Raw genomic sequence first — 20347 nt, forward strand, 5'->3', positions numbered from 1 at the left:
GCCACCAGGCTACCGAAGCCTACGGAGGAAGATGAGGCGACGAAGGGGAGGCCAGCCGGACGACATGGCGTGGAGGGAGGATAACTTAGAAATCCGCGAGAAATATAAGACATTTCGACGGGGGCGGCGATCGATGCCGTGACCTATCTGTGCTGCTCTACGTCTGAAGGATCATTGAGGAAGGGTTCGACGAGATTGTGGTAGCTCTTGAAGACACCGAAAGCGCGCGGAATCCCCGCGTAGAGTTAACACGCCCCAACACATGCGGAGCTGCGAGCCTGTGAAAGGTGAAAGGGGTGTCTTGCGCAAGAAGGAGAAAGCGCCTAGAAAGTTCTGAACGAAAGAGGAAGCGGTATGGCCGCGGCCTGGTCGTCCACAAGCTAACGTAGATGTAGTTCATGCAGTATACTAGAGCCATGCCATGCAACTAGAAGCTCCGATGGCCAAACGAAAAGGCGACGATGATTTTTCGTACTACACAACTTCGGACACGTGTTTACGGAGTGGGACCGGCAAGTAGAGGCGTATAATATGGACCCAACAACGAAAGACGAACTGCACAGAAGTGCAATGTACCCAAGACCGATAGCTACCATCAGGCAGGCACGCAGGAACTCCCACGCTTGTCTCCGCATCTCGCCGTGGGCATGACGAAACGTTCGGCTTCCTATGTTGGTACTGCTTAATTTCAACCTTCAATCTTCAACCCTCAACCTTCCACGGTGACAGTGTCAAACACGAGGGACTTATCTTGAGACACTGTAACTCTGATGAAAAGCATGACTGTGGGCCGACTAAACAAGAGTCGATAAGACCGAAGCGCATTGGGGAAATGGTATTGACAGAGCGTGTGACGGTTGGGAAAGTCCATCCTCACCTCAGCCTCGCTGTCGAGAACACGTCCATTCGCGCCGAAGAGCGTGTCACAAACAAACGCGTCTGCACCTGCGCGCACTCAAGAGGGAAACGAACAGGTGAGGGCGAACCAGTGAAGGGCCGAGCATGTCGTGTGGTGTCTGGACTGGAGGTCGAGAATCCGGCCCGCATCGACGACCGCTCGGGCGGGCCTTTGCAGGAAACAGCGGGCCAACCAAGGCGGTTTGTGAGGCTTCTTGGGCGCGTGCAGGGCGCATTGCCCCTGGCGCTCCCCTGTGCCTTTTCTGTGCTCCCCACCAGTGAGGGGCTGCAAGGAACGCCGCTCTCCCCCACCGGAGCACCGCAGACGGTTAGAGAAACGGGCACCACAGGGCATACCTGAACTAGTTATGTAGAGTATCATGCCAGATAACAAGCCTCTCCCCTCTCGGCTGGCGAGAGTCATAGCTCTCTGCTCTCTGCTCTTACACACACCCCGAGCAGAAACGCAAAAATGTCCAATGCCGACGTCTCCGGCTCGGTGCTGTCGATAATCGCGGCGTTTACCAGCGGACTCGATATCTTCAAGAAGCTCGCCGAGAGGCGGAAGAGCAGGAAGAGCAAACATGCCCATCCGCGGCCCGTGCAGCAGAGCCATGAGGAGCTGCAGCTGGCCAACTCGCTGAGGAGAGGGCCGATAGACATCCAACGGGAGTACGAGCGCAACGTCGCTGGAGCTGGATGGCGATTTGCCCAAGGCGATGGTGAGTGTCGACGTTGCTGTAATCTAGTAGCAGATCTTGAAAGACTGACCATCTCCCGGTCGCAGCAATTGCGCAAGCATCGCTCGCCGAAACCCTCCTCAAACTCAACACCGGCCTCGTAGGCATCATCACATCCTTCCTAAGCGGCGACAAAAACGATGTACGCCTTGACTACAAGTCGCTGGCCACGCTTTCCGATGACTCCAGGGTGGACGCTGTCAACACGCTGAGCCACCTATACCATCGGCTGTCGCAGTCGGATCTCATGCTATACCAGCCCAAACCTGGCTGCGCACAATGTGGCAGCCTGAAGCACGATGACTGCTCCCCAAGCGCAAAAAAGCCCGGCGCAGGGCAGCGGACCAAGAAGCAACCTGCATTTAAGCCGCCACAAGCCCGACCGCCGCCCAAGAGTATGGTAAAGACCGAGTATGTCATAGTTCGGCGACCACGCAACAAGAGGGCTACATCATCGTCAACTGCCAGTTCAAACGTCTCCGCTGGATCTGCTCCATCATCCAAGTCTGCCGCGTCAACAGCACCAACAACGCCCTGCACATCTCCTCTCCCATCCCCGGATATCGCAACGAGCTACCCGTTTCCAGCTCTACCGCTGAGCCCGCGGCAGGACACAAGACCGTCCAACCCTCCACCAGCCTACTCTCGCAACCCCATATCGCAGCAGCGCACCGAGACCTGGGCGGCAGCGCATGCCATCTCCGAGCTGCCCGCGCACACTGCAGCCCCCAGCCCCCCACTACCAGAAAAACCACTCGCGCCAATCGCGCACCCACAACCTCATCCCATCGTCCCCCCCAAACCACCAGAGCTGCGCTCAACGCCTACTCAGCCAACAGGTATTCCGCTCGCCGCCCGCCGACTGAACAAGCAGACCCTGTCCACCTACACGTTCGCGTCCGACAGCACAAAGCTCGGCGAGATTCCCATGCGGAAGTGGATCGAGCCATACGACTTCGTGGCGATGGAGAAGCTGAACGAAGAGGCGAAGGAGACGGGCTGGGTGCCGCCGCACGCGGTTCCGGCGCCGAGGCCGAGGAGGGGTTTGTTCAGGTTTTTCAGACGGTGAGGGGGGTTGACAAGGCGGGTTTTGTTGGGTTTCGTGAGGCAAGAGTATATATAGAGCCATGAAGTTACGAGTCACGCATGACGGTTCACGATGAATGACGGAGGATGTTATGCGTATACCCTTAGCAACGATTGTAGCGAGGCGTTTGGTGCGGCATTGGGGGCGATCGGTAACGTTTTCTTTTGGTTTCGGTTGTTTCGGCAGGGTCGTGCCGCTATTGTAGCTAGAGTTCAAATCACTTCACCAGCGGCACTTTTCCTGTCGTGTGTTTTCAGTGACTTTACGCACTATCACATGACGCTTTACCTTTCTCCATTTGCGCGGAGCAAGCGAGTTATGTGCGTATCCGGCCCCCTCACGCCTTGATCCCCTTCTGCTGCAAGGCAGGCGAAAAAGAAAGGCGTTCAGATCACACAGCAGCTCACATAGCAGCTTACACAGCAGCTCACACGGTTTGCCCCGACTGCTTTCGGGCGCGAGGGGCGAAGCAAGCCTCAATTAAAACACGTGAACAACGTTCACATGACCAGACCTGTTTCTTGAATGGAACTTGATCAGTTCGGTAAGGGTTTGTCAAATATTGGCTCCCCCAGCCTCTGATAACTGAACAGGAAATGCGCGAAAGAAGGAACTTGTGCTTCATGGCCTTCTGTTTTCCTTTTTTTTCCTTTGGTGTGGCTGGACGTTTACAGTTTGATACCTCATTACGCGCCAGGTCCCTTATCTTCTACTCGCCTGCTAGTAAGATCTTCTTTTCTGTGAAATCTTCTATGCCTGTGACTCTTTCTTTACCCACTCGTTAACAACTAACCTCGCAACGTTCTTACCCATCAACGCGCTCGTCTCCATAGTACTGATGAAGCTCTCAATCCCACTCGTGTACCACAGGTTCTTGTCAAGCTTCAGCTCCTCGAACGTAACCCGCGGATACTCGTACGGGTACGAGTGCCAAACTTTGCGGTAGATCCACGTGACAGCAGGATTACCCACCTCTTCCGACGTTGACTCATCAGGCGGGTAGCCAGTTATCCGGCGGAGGAATGAGTCGTCAACCGGACGCGGCGAGAAGACCTTGTACAAGTACTCGCCCTTCGCGGTCTTGCGCAGCGTGCTGATGCTGAAGAAGCCTGCGGCACCGACGCCGTCTGGGTTGGTGCCGGGATGCTCGTACGGCTGTAGAGTCGTGAGGATTGTGCTCGGGAGCGGCTTGTCTAGCGGCTGGTTGAAGACTGGAGGATAAAGGGGATGCTTGCTTGTGAAGAGCGTCACGTGGAGCTGAACGTAGGGGATTGCATCCGGGAGATGTCTTGGTGGGGAGGTAGACTCAGTGCCCGCGGATTCGATGTCCGAGATTTTGATGTTTGAGAACTGCAGTGGACCAGCAAGGACGACGGAGTCGAACAACTCGACGGGCATGTCATCAGTGCGGGATATCTCTTCTGCCATTGTTGGTTTTGAGTGCACGGCGTATGTACCATCCTGCTGTTTCTCTATAGCAACCACCGAGGTGTTGAGTCTGAGGTCTGCGGATGCAGCGTCTATCATACCGGAGAAGATCCGCCAGTTCCCGCCCTCTACAGACATGGCACCATCGGTAGCCATGCAAACCATCGTCTCGAGACCGTGAATGAGCGGGAGGTTTTGTGCGTAGTTTACTCGAGTGCTTCGGCTGGTCAGCGTTCATCGCAGAAGCGGCGGCTGGAATTCAATACCTTGCTTGAACAATCTCTTCCGCGAACCGGGAGTCGATGTTGTTTTCCTTCAGATACTGCTCGCCAGTTGCAGCGGTCACAGCCGTGAGGCCCAGATCGAATGCAACTTGAGACAAGGAAGGCCACGGAAAGTGCGGCGCTTCATACATCTGCAGGAACTTGCCCACAGTCCGCTTCATCAGGTTGTTCGTCCGGATAGGCGCGAGGCCGTACTTCCACAGCAGCTTCGCTATATCCCACCAGCTGCTTGAACCGCTTTGAATAAACACAAAGTCAGCTCCATTCCAGACTCCTAGAGCATCTGAATCCTGCGACCGTGGCCGAGCATTGCGGATAGAGCTTGTGCTCAGGTTGAAGCTCTCCGCCGCGTCAACTAGTATCTTGTTGATCTTGACGAAGATGGACGCGCCAAGCTCGACAGGTTCGTTTGGATCATCGTAGACATTGACCGTAGTGCTTCGACCTCCGATGTACGGATTGCGCTCGTAAACGGTAATGTTGAGGTTGATGCCGGCTTCGGTAGCGTAATGCCTCAAGTGGTATGCTGCGGACGACCCGCCGGCTCCTGCGCCTAGACGGGTTCAGCACTTTCCGTGGGTACACAGATATCATGCGAGTAGGAAGTTCCTTCGCAGTGAGGATTTCGCTCAAGGCCAAAGGGATAACTGTAAATGGACAATGGAAATGGTTGGTCTTGACTGGCTTTCGCCGATATCAACATAGACTGGAACGAGTGATCTTTTCGTCTGCTGCCAAAGACTGAAGAGGAAGACGACAGCGAAGAGAGTATGCAATGGAAGCGGACTCTCGGTACAGCATCAAGGAAGCTCGCATACCTACCGACGATGGCTGCTCTCTTGGTCCCGGTTTGGATCGAAAGCGGCTCTTGTCCCCCTCTCAAGTTGCGGCCATCGGATGCCTGAGCCAGGCTTGCCGACCAAAGACCTGCAAAGGCGAAGTTGTTGAGCCGCATTCTGACAACTGGTCGAACGGTTCGTTGAACGCGTTGCGAATCTTGCAAGGTTAGGTGATATGGTGCTGTCTATGTGCAAGCATATCGTTCCTTAAGTCTGAGTATGTAGATGGAGCAGACAAAGGAAGCCGATCAGTGTTGCCTGAGCTGCTTGGAGGTCAGCCCCGCGTGGCGCGTGCCAGAACACCCAGGCGCGTAACAATTATATATCACTTTCATGTAGAGTAGCTTGTTTAAGTAGACTCGTCCTTTCTTCAATGCACGCGAACCAGCTTTAAACGCTCGTCAAAACGCCGCCCTATGAAGAAAGCCCCGCTGGAATATTCCCGACACACTAGCAAAGACGAGGCACACAGGATAGTCTAAGCACCTTCACTGCCGAACTCCTTTGTCCAGTCTGCATTCTTCTCCAGATCTACTTGACTGACCGTAGGCCGTGAGCTCTGAATAGCCCTCTTGAAATCTTTGAACAGCAGAGGCGGCTCAAGCAGCTTGTCTGACGGCACTTCGGTCCATGCCATCTCCATCGCACCCGGGTCACCGGGAGAGCAGGGTGTGAGCTTCTCCTCGCCGTCCACCATTACCTGTTTTCATCAGCAGTGTTCATGCAGTGGCATAGAGAACGGAGTGTGACTGCGCATACCTTCTTGTAGTGCGTCGCAGTTTGGATCTTTCGAACGGGCTGCATGAGCGCATCCTGCACTGCGATACTTATATCGCTGCCCGAATAGCCCTCGCTTAGCCGACCAAGCTCCTTGATGTCTGCCTGCTTCAGTTCGCAAGGCGTGGTCCCTATGGCGAGCTCAAACATCTTCATCCTTGCAGGTAGATCTGGTAAGCTGATGTGCACTCGTCGCTGGAAACGTCTTCGTATCGCCGCGTCAAGTTGCCATGGAATGTTCGTTGCACCGAGGATGAGCACGCCTTTCGAATCTTTGCCTACGCCATCCATCTGTACCAGCAGTTCCGTCTTGATACGTCGTGATGCCTCCGACTCGCCCTCGCCTCGCGGTCCGCATAGCGCGTCGATTTCGTCGATGAAAATGATGGAGGGCTTGTTTTCTCGCGCCATCGCGAACAGCTGCTTGACTAGCCTGTACAAACCCGTTAGCACTCACCCGCGCGTGAGGATGGTCGTACTCACCGTTCACTCTCACCCATCCACTTGGACACTAGGTCACTGCTGCTGACGCTGAAGAATGTGCTGTTCGCTTCTGTTGCAACGGCCTTTGCCAGATAACTCTTACCCGTTCCTGGAGGACCGTACAGCAATATCCCCTTCCACGGCTGCCTCTTGCCCGTGAATAGATGCGGAAATTTGATGGGCAGAATGACTGCCTCCTTCAGCGCCTCCTTTGCCTGCTCCAAACCCGCCACGTCCTCCCACCTGATATTCGGCTTCTCCGACAAGATCGCCCCAGCCAGCGCCCCTCTCAGCTTCTTGCTTTCCGCATCCTGCTCCTCCTCTTCATCACCCTTGCCCTTCCCACTCCCCGGCGCGACCTTCCCATTCGCACCCACCGCGCTCGGCTTCTTCTTGTCGTTTTCGGCCAGGTGGTTCTTCAGCTTCTCCGCGCGCTCCATATATTCGCCGGCCTTTGCGCGGATCATCTCCTTCGACTTGGCGTTCTTCTCCCACTTTAGCGCCAGCATGAAGAGCTCGAGGGCTTGGTAGTAGAGCTGGTAGGCCTTTTCGTAGTCGCCGGCTGTGTCGCGGTCGATGGCCTTCTTGACCACGTCTATGGCGCGGCCGAGAAAGTCGGTGTTGCTCATGTCGGCGGTGGGGGTGGTGGCCTGGGAGTGGCCCTGGAGCTGGGCGTCTTGGAGCTTGTGTAGGGTCTGGGTATGGGCTGAGCGTCGGCTGTTGTACGCCCTGTAGTAGGTTTGCTGCGAGGACGAGGTTGAGCGATAATAGGCTTTTAACCGACGGGTTCGGCGCCGTTAGCCAGATCGGTGGCCTCAGCAGATATGAGAGGCGGCTGTAGAATCGAAGTGCGCGGGGCAGGGCACGCAGATGTCGGTTGTTGTGTTTTGAGGTAGATGCCACTGCTCGGCGGCCACTTCGGCGTCTGGCCAATCCCACAAAGCGCCCCGCTAGCGCGAAGGAGGTGAACGCGAGGAAGCAAGCCGCCCCGCTGAGCCGCGAGCGAAGCCGGCTGTGCATCACGCTCACAACCTGCCTTTAAGGATGGGAGAACTACAGAAGCAATTGCAAGATCTATCTGACGAGTTCCAGAAGCTGCAAGGAGGTAAACTCAGCCTCGTGGAAGGGGTGTGCGACCATGCTAATTCTGACCAGAACTTCAAACCGCAGTCGACGCCCGCCAGAAGCTCGAGTCCCAGCAGCAGGAGAACAGAGGCGTCCAGAAAGTCAGCAATACTCCGGTCCACTATCAGTGTTCGCGCTTAATAGCCCTCATAGGAGTTCACCTTATTGTCCGACGATGCGAACATCTACAAACTTGTGGGTCCGGTGCTCCTAAAGCAGGAGAAGTCGGAGGCGGTCATGGCAGTTGATAGTCGTTTGGATTACATTGAGAAGGAAATGTAAGGGCCTCATCTCGCAGGTCTCCCGATAGGCGAGCATGAGGACTGACTGGCGATGCAGCAAGCGCATCGAGAAGCAGATCAGCGACATCCAGGAGAAGAGTGAGAACAAGAAGCTTGAGGTGTGTATGAGTGAGTTGTAGGCCAAGCTGCATCCTGATAAAGTGGTCCAGATTTTCCAGCTGCAAACGCAGATGCAGCAGCAGCAGCAGCAGCAGCCGGTCCAAGCCGCCGCCTGAAGTGTCGCGGATATGGGCTTACCCAGGTAACGTAAGGCTAGGGCTTGCGGAAATCGAGGCGTGTTTCTGGTCACTGGTGAACGACGCTTCTTGTGTGGTCAGGGGAAAAGGTGGCTCGATTTGGAGCAGCTCCAGCGCTTGCGTGAAAAGATGGCATCGGTCAGCTCATTTGCTGGGACGGAGCATTGTCACGTTAACAGCCCGTCTTTCTCGGACTATAACTTCGCCGGACATCCCCAGGCTCTCACGAGGTTCGTCCTTGCCAGGAGTCTCATCCTATAGTCCCGCACTATTAGGAAGATATCCGCTGAGGAAGTCTCCGGGCGCCTTTCCTTGACACCGCAGAGGCTCAGCCGATGATCATCCATACTCCGCACACTGAACAATCAGCATTCACCTTGCCCTGGAGAGTGGGCTTGATAGGTCAACGGGATACCAAGTCGTGTTACGTACACCGTCTATGGGTATCGAAGGACCAATTATGCTGTGGAGGCCTGCTGAGTGGACGGCATTATTGTGGGGTATTGAGTCTGTACCTGTTCGCCACGAATGTCGGCTCAGGGATTCGTGGTTCGCTGCATCCATGGATTCTTCCATCTCGGTCAACTAGAATGACATATGGTTCCAGAGCTGTTGCACTGGGTATGGCTTACTGCTGGATCCAAGGTGGCTGTTGAAATTCAATCAAGACACAGCCAGTCACATTACCACTGTTCCGCAGATACCACCTGTTCGTGAAGGGACTTGGCAATTGTATATATGCGCCACACAGTAAGCTGCACCTGTGATGTTCTAAATGATAACAGCAACAGGTGGAGTTGAAACTGCTTGGGCATACCCGGAGAAACCCTTGTGTTGGCGGGCCCGCTCTTTGAGAGAGATACGATCCTCTCCAATTTCCTTCTTCCGTCCGTTTGCCTTTTATCTTCAATTTGCCGCACATCGTCGAGAGAGTTGTGCCCATCACGGCGCGAAAGCCTTTTGAGTGATTATCTTAAGAGACGGCCTAGCGGGTTTCGCGATGACACACCCTCCAGCATGCGAGCATCAGCCATATCGTCATCGAGAAGCGTTCCAGTCTTCGTCGCCCCTCCAGTTCATGCCCCGGCATATCTACTCACCGCGTTCGATCTCTGGATCAGACAGGTCACTCAACAGCAATGAAGGATATAAGTTCGTCCATGCAGCAAGTACAGCGGTTCTTACCAGCTCGCTTCTGTCTGTGTGGTTGCGGCTGACGCGCGCAAAGAGTCTCTCACTGGAACTCTTTACCAGCGAAATTTCTGGACTTGAACGCAACACATGCAAAAACGTCTGGAGCTGCCCTGGGTTGGCGATCCCGTCCATGGCCGTCCGCGTTGTGTGTGTGACGAGAGATGTGCCCTTCATATCACCTTCTTCCGATCCAGGCTAGGTTTTTCTTCGCTGCGGCCCGCTTGCATGGGGCCGGCCATTACCCTACGCATGCTCTGTCTCCTCGTGCTGCTCTACCGTAACCGGGCCCCCACCGCCGACCTACACCGTACCTTCCGTAGTCAACTCAAGGCTGATGCCCTCTTTGCGGACTGAGCCTCTGAAGCTTTGATACAGACGTTGCACGGATCGGCGCTTCCTCGCAGCTGAGCATTTGCGCTGTTCAATATCATCGCTATACCCTCGGATGTTCGCTCTCATGTGATGCACGACTTCGTTTGAAGGAAGCAATCCAAGACAAACCTTGAGAGCTCGCGCGCTTGGCTTTCGAAACAAAACAAAACTCGGTCACGCATCGGAAAGCTGATCCCGAAGATGACTGTCAACTCCAGCCATCCTCTCGAGCCGCATAACGCATGGCGAACCAGTGTTATGCCAATTGGCAGTCCACAGTACTCCGTGAGCGCAGTTGCAATTGTTTCAAACGCGCAGGTCCAGAATCACCAAGAGTCCCCGGAAACCGCCTCGACCACTGTTCGGAAAGGAGGTCGATGCGGTCGAAGTCAATCCAGCCGTGCTCTGTCAACAATTCATGCACCTCGTCATATTTCCAACGAACCACTGGCCGTGAGACAGGATGTCGCAGTACAGACCTACCTCCTTGAGTGGACGGCCTCCTCCTTCAAGCCGAGTCCGCCCCGGTGTCTTGGCTCGGGAATCGATCCACTACACAGCCTCCCACAGCTCCCAGATAAATCAATCAACATTGAAAGGTTGAGGACGCATTGTACGAGACCCCGGCGTGACACAATGTCACGCGCACGTCAGCTTCTTTTACAATCTCCAGGGTAAAGTTTCGCTTAGATTTTCAATCTGTGTTGCGCACAGCTCCGTTCACTGCTCGAAACACGTAAATCAAATTTATCCAGCTAGATCACGCAGGCTCTCTCTGGGTCGGAACTGAAGCACTTAACCGTCTGTGGATTCCGGTAATCCTGAGAGCAGGACCTAGATTCTTGAGCTGCATGTGGCTCGGGGCGAACCACCTCGACATCATGGGAGGACTCAAAAGTGAAAGCGCAACCACTATCACCCTCAGGACGGCGGTGATCCAAGAAATCAACGAGCACTTAACAGGACCCGCAAGCGAGGCCAGCGACTTTACTATGCTAGCGATACTGCAGGTTATCGCCGCCGAAGTCTTGAACGGAGACGTACTCGCGCTCAGATGCCACATCGCGGGGCTGACAACAATTATTCACTAAAGGGGCTTACGGAAGCTAGGATTCCGAGGGCTTGTTGCAGGCGCTCTTCCGCCGTAAGTTCGCACGTCATCGAACGCGTACAGCAACTTGAAACCCATTAGCTTGCAGATCCTGCGGGCCTCGGTACGCTTCGCTCATCCAGCAGGCAATATGGTCGTCTTAGCATCCATAATGCATGCAGTTCGGCCTCACGACCTGTATCTCAACTTCGTCTCTTGCCCCTTACCTTCCTTAGCGAGAGTTCTAGAATCCCCTCTATATTGTCCTCGCAGCGGTTCCTTCATCGTTGTACGGAGCACACGATGCTCGGAGTAGATTCGCGATATCCTCTGCGATATGTGGGATGTGACCGCTATTTCACTTCAGGCCGCCGAAGCTGACTCCATCGGACCGCTCGAGGCAACTCATGTATCCTTTTCGTCCGCAGCCTCGATCTGGAAACGTGCCACCGCTCGGCCGTCCGTAGCACTCGTCGGTACACCTGTCTCAACCGACTGGATGTACGAATCCTGCAGATTGGCCGCGCTGATCTACTGCCGCATGGTGTTGCCCCGCATCCCGTCGGCCGTTACCGGAGCCTTTCCTCCTCTTTCCGTGCTTGGTCGAGATCTCTACCGTTCCCTTACAGGAACTGACGCTAGCGACTGCTGGGGTGATATGGCCGGCGTGCTGTACTGGTGTTCACTTGTCGGTGGGGCCGCCATGCGCCCTGTTCCCGATACCTCCGAGACGGATCGATGGGAAGATGTTGAAGGCAGCGACTTCGAGGAGAGCGAGCATCGCAGGAGGTGGCCCACTTTGTTGGCTGTGCGGCTCACCATCTGGCTGGCATTCCAGTATGCGGACATGGTAACGACTACTCTGAGGAGATTCATCTGCGTGTCTCGACCAGTAACGGTGTAACACTCACTCTAGCACTTGGGGCCTGTCTGGGATAGGAAGAGAGGCAAGTGGCATCTATTCGGCAACCGCGGAAGAGGGCGGATCCAGGGCCTGGTGTTTCGTGTACTAAGGGCCATCCGGAAAGCTCGTTCCCACATTGAAAGCTGCTCATAGCCCTAGAGCTGGATAGCTCTTATGAATAATTCACAAATTAAGGCACCTTAGGCGATCGGTGCAATCAAGAGCTAAACTGCAAAACATCTCTTACTTTCTGTGGCATAGAACCGATCTGGCTGCTCCACCAAGACTACGAGCCCAGTTTGACGGCGGATCTAATTGGAAAAAGCCACCAACTGAGAAGCGGCAACTAAGCTTTTGGGTAGTCCTTCTACGTCGTCAGCAGTCGTGTCACAAGCAGTTAAGATTGTAGACGGCTTGAACTTGAAAGGTCCCACAAAACGCCGCCTGGTATTCAGTAGTGCGAAGTTCTGTGACAAAGATTACAGTACAAGTCGTGCCTCTTCTGTCTTGCACTTGTCCCATAGTTGAACGCGACCGAGTTTAACCATGCATCTGACTGCTACGATGACCCTGCAACCGATGGGACCACATCGCATCAATACTCCTGCATGTCCAGACGACTACCATCCTTCCTGATGAAAAATCCCACTCAATCACCTCCCCGCCGCTCCGTTTTCCCAAGGGGTCTCCTCGCGCTCACAATACCTGCCGGACTTGGCAAGGTTGATCGGGTTGGAGCTGCCACTGGGTGGGTGTCTGCCATCGAGGAGAGCAACAGCCAGGTCTACCAAGAACTCATTCGACTCGCCCGCGTCGGTAGCATCCCGCGCAAGCCAGCTCCCTTGCCCATACCAAACGTAGAAGTCCACTAACAGACGTCGCACAGGAGATTTCGGCGGTGTATTCTCGTACAGATAACGAACAACCGAGCCCGCTGGATACACGGAGTGGCCGCCTGGTTGAACTTTAGTTTTGGCCTTTCCGAGGATAGCGCCGATGACTGCGGTCTTGAAGGCAGTCGCTTGAAGCTTCTCTCCCAGAACGTAGAGCTTCGCCAGCAACATGTACTCTTCGTTGCCCTCGGCACTTCCGACGTCGTTCTTGGTGGGGAATTTCCGGTTGTAGAGCCAGCCGACGAACAGGTTGAAGACTTCAGGATCGTCCACTGGCAATAGAACAACTCGTTCGGTAGATTCTTTCCAGCCGCCCCTCATGGCCGCATCGAAGAATCGTGAGGCGTCCCGGAGAAGCCGCTCGTGTACATAGAAGGATATGGGACTGGGTCCCACATCGACCTTGATTGGTAATTCAGTAAATCTACGCAGTCGAGTCAACGAGTGTAAATCGGAGAGGTCTTGAATGTCTTACAACTGTAACTCGTTCCTGTTCACCCGCTTTGAGTCCTTGGATGGATTGGTTGCGGAGTCTTTTGCCGAATTGGGGGTGGAATTGCTCATGGTCACCGATATACTATATGACGCACGCAATCAGCTTCGAGTCCGCCGCGAGGCAGTTATAAAGTGCAGAGCTGACCAGGGAAGCAATATGGCTCAGATTGACGTAAATTCTCCAGTTTCGAGTTGATGTCCGAGTTCAATGCGCAGTGCCAGAGAAGGGGAGGTTGTGTCAACAAATCTTTATGTACGCCAGAATTGACTCGCTTGATGCACTTCGTGAATCTCCGCGATTTCACCATCTAACAGGAGTGAAGAAATGCAGTTCGCTTCTTGGACACGCAGGCTGTTGCCGAGCCATTAAGGTGATAGGTGAGTTCACAGCGGTTAATGAGAACCAAGAAAAATGCCTGTCTAGTGCTTCACCGCTAGACGGGATGAATAACATGGCTAGTACACTTACAATGCTGCTTCACGGCTGTCCCGCTGATTTCAGCAGGCCTTTCGCCGTGTTCGCGGTGCAACACGTCCGCTGGGAATCTCGCCATGCTCTTCAAGCTCTTTGTGGCTGAGAGTCCTGTTCGCTGTACGGCTGTACTTCGCGGTATTTAGTCAGTAGAATCTCCGTAATATAAGGCCCGGCTTGGTGCTAGTTGGCAAGGATAGATTTTAGGCTTCACCCTAAGGCACGGAAAGCTGTCTCGTCTTAAATTGCCCGGAATTTCTTGTTTGATCAGAAAGCGCCGTTCCTGCTTTGTTTGCGATCTCCGCATGACCCAGTCTCTACAGCTTGCTTTGTTGTTCCTCTTTTGTCCATCTGATCACACCTGACCATGGGATGTTTGCGGAACTCACAACGCCCAGGCGGGGAGCAGGTGCACAATTCACAAGCTAGATGATTGTTTCTCGCAGCCTTAGGGTTTTCGCTTTTATAGCACTTGTGTTGGTTCGCCGATGCATCGCGAGGATCGAAGTAAATATGTACATCGCCGCTTGTCTGAGCCTTCTTCCTAAGCATTCTTCATTTCGTAACGCTACTCGGAGAAATCGCAAACGTCGGTCGGACGAATCTGAGACAAAACGGGTCAGCCATAGCCACTTCATGCAAGCCCTCGCCGAAACAGTATGGACCTACCTGTCGCTGTTATAGACCTTCGTCTCACTGCCCAATAACTCCTTCTCCCTCGCCCGATCCGCCAGCGTCCTCCTCACCAAGTCTCGGTCCTCCTCTGCCTGCAATAGCGGTATGAGATATATGCGCGACCACATCTTCTCTCTCGCGAGCTCACTATATCATCAAGCTCCGTTAGCGCTGCGTCCGTTCCATGCTACCCTCCCAGCTCCCGTGCTTTTCCGGTTCTCCCAAGGCTCCACTAAGAGCTGTAGACCTACTTCTGCTCCCTAATCCCCTTCCCGACCTTGTAGAACCCATACGTCATGAGCGCGGCCACGCCGAAGAGGTAGACGGACGGTCGGAAGCCGCGGGCGGGGAGGTTGCGTTTGTACTGGACTGGCTCGTAGCCGCCCGTGGGCGGCATGTCCTGAGGCATGATGGCGGTGGGGTGTAGAGCGTTCAATGGGTGGTGGACGGGGTCGCTGTCGGTGGTGTTGCGGAGCTTGAGGTTGCGATGCGGGATTCCTCCGGAGCTGGGTTGCCAAGAGCGATCCGCGGCGGGACGTCGAAATTCCAGACACCACACGCACGATTTTCTACTTCTCTACGGTAACCACCAGTTCTCAAGATTACGGCAAAATGGAGGCAGAGGAGCGGCCCACGAAGCTCCAGAAGCTACACCACGACTCTGAGTCCGAACCAGCCACCTTCGCACCGCCAGAACAGCCCACCAACGGCACCCACAAGGACGACATGGACGGTCAATCAGCTCCACAAACCCCTCAAGACGCCGAAGAGCCCGCCCTACCCTCCGCCCCAGACACCAATCTCCCTGACCCCGAACAAGAACCCCCAAAGCTCTCCAAAAACCAAGCCAAAAAGCTGCGTCGCCAACAAGAATGGGACGCCGGCCGGGACGCGCGCAAAGCAAAGCGCAAAGAGCAGATCAAAGCTAAGAAGGAGCGTAAGCGCGCCGCCATCGCCTCAGACGCCGCCAACGGCACCAGCACCGCATCCACACAATACAAAATCAAACCTCAACACCCTCACGCCCAACAACTCCCCATAACCTTCGTCTTCGACTGCGACTTCGACGACCTGATGCATGACAAGGAGCTGAAATCGCTGGGGTCGCAGCTCACAAGGAGTTATTCCGACAACAAGAATGCGCGGTTTAGGGCGCATTTGGCGGTTGCGAGCTTTGGGGGTAGGCTGAAGGAAAGGTTTGAGACGGTGTTGGCGCGGCATCATGAGTCGTGGAAGCGGGTGAGGTGGTTCGAGGAGGACTTTGCTGAGGTTGCTGAGAGGGCGAAGGAGTGGATGCGTGGGCCTGGGGGCGGGAAGGTGGCGGGTGCGTTGGTGGGTGCAGTTGGAGAGAAGCGTGCTCCAATAATTGTGGATACTGAGGACGCAGGCGGAGATGATGTTGGTGGAGAGATGGCTGAAGACCCTCCAACAGCGCCCGCAGGTACAGAGTCGAATCCGGACGCTGATTCGGGTGCCAATACAAACGCCCGGACACTTGAGAACGAGGGCGAAATCATATATCTATCCAGCGAAAGTGAACACACGTTGACCGAACTCAAGCCACACAGCACGTACATTATCGGTGGACTGGTAGACCACAACCGGCACAAGGGCATATGCTACAAGAGAGCCATGGACAAAGGCATCAAAACTGCCAAATTGCCAATCGGCGAGCTCTTGCAAATGGATAGTCGGAAGGTACTCGCTACGAACCATGTTTGCGAGATTATGCTCCAGTGGCTAGAGCTGGGCAACTGGGGTGAGGCGTTTATGAGAGTCATCCCGAAGCGGAAGAAAGGGGCGTTAAAGGGAAGTAAAGGCGCCGGCGCTGCGAAGGAGAGTGGGGCTGCCACAGAGACCAACGAGCAAGGGCTGGAGGATTCGGACGCGGAGGGCCAAAGCCAGCAGGAGGAAAGCAGCGACGATGGAGGGGTATCTCTATCTACTAATGGAGAGCAGCGGGTAGAAGCCACGGAATGAGAGTAATTGTACATCTCAAGGCTGTTGAACAAAACATGCAGCCGTCCTAGGCCCTTCTAGCAGGATGACCCAGTAAACACGCCGCGGACAGTTCCTATCCCCTCTGTAGCAAGGAGAGGTCGCACTCGGACTGGAACAGAGACAGGATGGGTATAATCTTCTTCAAAGCGTTGGCGGCAGCCAACTCTTGGAAACATCCGACAAGGCTGAACTAACCCTGCTACCGGCACCCCGGAACTCCTAGATGATGCCCCCCACATGGACTCCGTGCTACCTCGCCAGCAAGATCACAGAAGCGAAGAAGCCTCATTGATGAATCACTGATCAACAAGCATCTCTTCCACACCACAGCGCCACAACAAGTTGCGCCAACAGCGGGGAGCAAAGCAAGTAATCCGTGGTAAGGTGGTACATAGTAGATCAGAGGCTGGCGGTATTATCGGTCCCGAGGCTCCGTTTGCTTCGCGTCAGTGTGCGCAGTGTATGTTCGCGTCCAAGCACCAACATTACGAAGGTCGTTCTCGGCACGGCGGTGAAGCAGGTCGTACGGGTCGCTGTGTGTCTCGGGTGGCATCCATCTCTTCCGATCGTTGGCTGACACTGCTTTGGCGGGCTTCTTCTCGGGCTTGACCGGGTCGCGCTCTTCTGTGTCTGATCCCATGTGGACTTCCATGGAGTCCTGAGGTCTTTCTATACGCTTGTCTAGCTGTAGTGGCATATCGAACGAGCCTGTTCGATATCAGTCACGGTGTTTTAACCCCGTGTTCTGGATTTGAGTGCCTACCATTGCAGCACATCAAGTCAATGTATGAAATCGATGCGCTCTTCCTCTCCCGATTTCCTCTGGTTTTTGGCAGCTTGCCCCGAGCTCCCTCACGATGCATGGTGGACATCTTGAGTGTACCTTAGAGCGTGAGAGTTGGGCCGATTGAAAAATGAAGATGATTGCAAAAGTGTAACGCTGCATATTGGAGTGGACAGCTCAAGGCTGAGAAATATATATCAACAAAACCAAGTATTAAGAGTGACAGGTAGTCCGTCGTTTTTAGAGTCGGAGCTTCCATTCTCAAGCCCGTTGACAAGAGTCACAAGACTGATATTGTCGTAGCTTCTAGCTCTCCACGGTCCTGAAGTCATTGCCGTGCCGGGCACTTCTCACGACGTGGCAAATCATCTGGAATCCCAAGTGCATCCGTCGAGAAATAGCAAATCAGCGCTCATATCCGCGTTCATCAGTGGAGGCGGACTTAGAAGAACTCGCAACGGTTGCCTCTTAAGGCTGACCTGAACGTTGGGCTCTCAGTTCGGCGCAATATGAGGCTCATTTGCACGCGCCTGATTCGTGGATCGTCAGAACCTGAAGTTGTGTAACCCCATTCGAGCAGATCCCGCTGCGACATGTGTTGTCAGTCGTTGATAGTCCAATCAGCCTCCAGCGGCGTACCTCGGCCGCAAGGGGTAGCCTTGCAAGGTGTGGTTGAGAGGCTGAAGCCCGAGGCGCGCCATCCGCAAGACGCGCTACACTGCACAAGACAAACGGTTTCACCGGTTGACTAGCTCGAATACCAGTCCTATTAGACGGTTGCTAAGCCGCGCTTCGCAGCCAGCGGCCTCAGTCAGACGTATCCTATACAAGAGGGACATTCTTCAGGTACAGAGGAACATGTTGCGAGCAAACTTGTGTGTGGACACGATTTCACGTCCACTGTGGCAATCAATGCTAAAGCCATAGCACGTCTTCTCCCTCAATCGCTCTTTCTTCATCTTGTTTCTCTACTGCAAGGAGCACGAGGAGACGGACAGTATTCTCAATCGCCCGCCCAAGATCTTGTAGAGATCGCTGGACGGTCGGGTGATTGGGAATACTGGAGACGGACTCGCCGTCATTCGGAGACAGACGGCCGTGGCGCGACATCGCGGCCGAGAAACGGAAGGCAGATTTTGACAAGATCCCTAAGACGTAGGTTCTTTCTCCAGCGGTTCTGGACGAGAGTAAGAAACGATGAAAGGTTGTAGGAGATTTTATCGAAGGACTTCTCGACCCTACGACACGCGGTATCATCGGGACTCAATGTCCATTCTCATTCAAGTATAACTGAATATCATAGTATGACCTCTTCGCACATTGTAGCCATAAACGCGAGAGATTCTTCTAAGAAGAACTACAACAGTACTGAACAACATCTGGAGTTTACAATGCTCAACCTAGCTTGATATTCACCTCAAAGTGACCAAGCGCCCGCTATCCGTCGCACTTTTGCACGCATTTCTAGCACTGGTGTACTTGGCGCTCTTACTCCCTCCAGACGCATTACTTCCGATGGTTCGACCGGAAGCGTTGTTCGCGCGATCCATTCTCTTCTCCGCCTCTGGTCCATTGGAGCCGTCTTCGTGGTTGTCACCGATCTTCTTCGCTTTGCTGCTGCCGAGATCAACCGTCATCCGGGCGTTCCAGTAACAATGGCGGAAAGCATCGCCTTTGCCGTTGTGGAGGCTGGAGGGGTAATACGTTGCTGCTTGACTGCCAGCGGTGTTCGCGTGCTCTAAGACATACCATTAGAAGAGGTTGGTGCTGAGAGCAGTCAACTGCATACTTTGAGCTTTGTAGCAGTCGTCGATGTTCCAGGGGATGAGGCACCAGGCCATTTCCCTTATGCTGGGGAAGTAGCCTGTCGAACTCGACTGGGGCATTGGCGATGCGCTGCCAGCCACGCCGAGGAATGTGAGAGCGATGATAGTGGAAGCTCGCATTTTACGTGACGAGGAAGACACGTGAGTAAGTTTAGGGATGAATTGAAGTACTGGATGAAGTGTGGAGGGTCTTTCTGCTTAAGGACTCGATGGACTCGAGGGATGTGTAAAGACTGGCTATATATACGTCTGCCTCGGTAGGGTGAGAGATGAATTTACAGAACAGATCTTGTAGCATGCATCATCACAAGGCTGAACTCTACAATCATTTCATGCAGGCCCCGTATCCTCGCTTGGGATGGCCCAAGGTAGATTGCCTTGAAAGCAAGGGATGGATATCTATTCAAGGCATCGTCAGGCTGTGGAACTATCCTCCTTTGAGACTCTGGAAACTGGAGCAGCCTATGAGTGTTCAATTGTGCCTTTGGCGTAGGCAGATGAGGCGCTCTGATCGTCAAGGTGGTTCTGCAACCGGTGGGGGCTGAGCAGCCTCGCAGATCTATTTCAGTAACTTGTACTCCACTCGAGGATTTCTGTATCCGAACATCAACGCTGGATTTCGACTTGCTGCTTCTCAACGACAACTTGATAGCCCGTTCCTAGCGCCATAGGCTAACGCAAGGGCCTTACGGGGGATGATTGGGTTTCATACACCGAACAGGCGCTTTCCACCGCATGTCATCTACGTAAAACTACGCGGCCCCTTTTCTCTAGCCCGAAAGTGTTCGTATCATCTCGTGTGATCGTCCAGATTGTGTGCCTTGTCTTTCCCAAGTGCTGCGGCCTAAATATGGTATCTGGTGAATCACGTGCATTAGCTTGTCTGGTGATACGGCGGGAACACAATCTAACTCCCCGACGACGAGTAAGTGCTTAAAACTACTGGGACAGGTCGGATATGATTACAGCTTTATACCCCAGAATAGGTCCGCTTCCAGCAGACCGAAAAGACATTCTACGGGGAGAGGTACACCGTCGTGTGCAAAGGAAATCCTACTCCGGCTGATTCGCCAGGACCATGAGTTCCTTCGCTCCCTGTCTTAGTGACTAATCTTACCTCTTGATTCCAAGGCGACCTGCACAGGTCTCGAGGTATCGTCTGCTTCCTCGCGAAGCTGAGCCTCGCTAGACAAGCCCTCAATACAGTTCTAGACCTGGCGTCAAGCGAGACAGGTTGAGCTGATTCGGCCCGGATCACTCCAAAAGAAGCGTTAGCTTCATACAGGTTGTCGAACAAATCAAAACAACGAACGCCTTCGAACGAGTCGATCAGCCCCAACACAAGCGGGGATGACTTCTACCAAAGGCTCAGGACGGTGGAGCTACCGCACGCTGAAGCCCGTACAATTACGTGAATTGGGCCGTGGTGTGTAATTGCCGCCT

General features: G+C 54.2%; 10 protein-coding genes across 10 annotated transcripts; 4 read left to right on the forward strand and 6 right to left on the reverse strand.

Moving 5' to 3' along the window:
* Positions 1-1369: 1369 nt before the first annotated feature.
* W97_04314 (uncharacterized protein) lies at positions 1370-2706 on the forward strand (the record flags this gene model as incomplete). The annotated part of the gene is made up of 2 exons (XM_007782206.1): positions 1370-1619; positions 1685-2706. The coding sequence occupies 2 exons, from the start codon at positions 1370-1372 to the stop codon at positions 2704-2706; spliced, it is 1272 nt and encodes a 423-aa protein (XP_007780396.1).
* Positions 2707-3474: 768 nt separating this feature from the next.
* W97_04315 (uncharacterized protein) lies at positions 3475-5391 on the reverse strand (the record flags this gene model as incomplete). The annotated part of the gene is made up of 3 exons (XM_007782207.1): positions 3475-4369; positions 4419-4989; positions 5259-5391. 3 exons carry the CDS (start codon positions 5389-5391, stop codon positions 3475-3477), a joined length of 1599 nt encoding a protein of 532 aa, XP_007780397.1.
* Positions 5392-5753: 362 nt separating this feature from the next.
* On the reverse strand, positions 5754-7164 carry W97_04316 (vacuolar protein sorting-associated protein 4; the record flags this gene model as incomplete). Its single annotated transcript, XM_007782208.1, has 3 exons — positions 5754-5975; positions 6035-6485; positions 6536-7164. The coding sequence occupies 3 exons, from the start codon at positions 7162-7164 to the stop codon at positions 5754-5756; spliced, it is 1302 nt and encodes a 433-aa protein (XP_007780398.1).
* Positions 7165-7579: 415 nt separating this feature from the next.
* W97_04317 (uncharacterized protein) lies at positions 7580-8177 on the forward strand (the record flags this gene model as incomplete). Its single annotated transcript, XM_007782209.1, has 5 exons — positions 7580-7640; positions 7691-7761; positions 7814-7938; positions 8000-8060; positions 8112-8177. 5 exons carry the CDS (start codon positions 7580-7582, stop codon positions 8175-8177), a joined length of 384 nt encoding a protein of 127 aa, XP_007780399.1.
* Positions 8178-11191: 3014 nt separating this feature from the next.
* W97_04318 (uncharacterized protein) lies at positions 11192-11758 on the forward strand (the record flags this gene model as incomplete). Its single annotated transcript, XM_007782210.1, has 1 exon — positions 11192-11758. The coding sequence occupies one exon, from the start codon at positions 11192-11194 to the stop codon at positions 11756-11758; it is 567 nt and encodes a 188-aa protein (XP_007780400.1).
* Positions 11759-12411: 653 nt separating this feature from the next.
* W97_04319 (uncharacterized protein) lies at positions 12412-13215 on the reverse strand (the record flags this gene model as incomplete). The annotated part of the gene is made up of 2 exons (XM_007782211.1): positions 12412-13075; positions 13127-13215. The coding sequence occupies 2 exons, from the start codon at positions 13213-13215 to the stop codon at positions 12412-12414; spliced, it is 753 nt and encodes a 250-aa protein (XP_007780401.1).
* A 958-nt stretch (positions 13216-14173) lies between these two features.
* Positions 14174-14702, reverse strand: W97_04320 (NADH dehydrogenase; the record flags this gene model as incomplete). Its single annotated transcript, XM_007782212.1, has 3 exons — positions 14174-14222; positions 14288-14440; positions 14545-14702. The coding sequence occupies 3 exons, from the start codon at positions 14700-14702 to the stop codon at positions 14174-14176; spliced, it is 360 nt and encodes a 119-aa protein (XP_007780402.1).
* Positions 14703-14905: 203 nt separating this feature from the next.
* Positions 14906-16273, forward strand: W97_04321 (uncharacterized protein; the record flags this gene model as incomplete). The annotated part of the gene is made up of 1 exon (XM_007782213.1): positions 14906-16273. The coding sequence occupies one exon, from the start codon at positions 14906-14908 to the stop codon at positions 16271-16273; it is 1368 nt and encodes a 455-aa protein (XP_007780403.1).
* Positions 16274-16709: 436 nt separating this feature from the next.
* On the reverse strand, positions 16710-16991 carry W97_04322 (uncharacterized protein; the record flags this gene model as incomplete). Its single annotated transcript, XM_007782214.1, has 1 exon — positions 16710-16991. One exon carries the CDS (start codon positions 16989-16991, stop codon positions 16710-16712), a length of 282 nt encoding a protein of 93 aa, XP_007780404.1.
* A 1499-nt stretch (positions 16992-18490) lies between these two features.
* W97_04323 (uncharacterized protein) lies at positions 18491-18964 on the reverse strand (the record flags this gene model as incomplete). Its single annotated transcript, XM_007782215.1, has 2 exons — positions 18491-18816; positions 18868-18964. The coding sequence occupies 2 exons, from the start codon at positions 18962-18964 to the stop codon at positions 18491-18493; spliced, it is 423 nt and encodes a 140-aa protein (XP_007780405.1).
* Between the last annotated feature and the right edge of the window lie 1383 nt (positions 18965-20347).

This window comes from Coniosporium apollinis (assembly GCF_000281105.1).
Source record: "Coniosporium apollinis CBS 100218 chromosome Unknown supercont1.19, whole genome shotgun sequence".
NCBI classification, from domain to species: domain Eukaryota; kingdom Fungi; phylum Ascomycota; class Dothideomycetes; genus Coniosporium; species Coniosporium apollinis.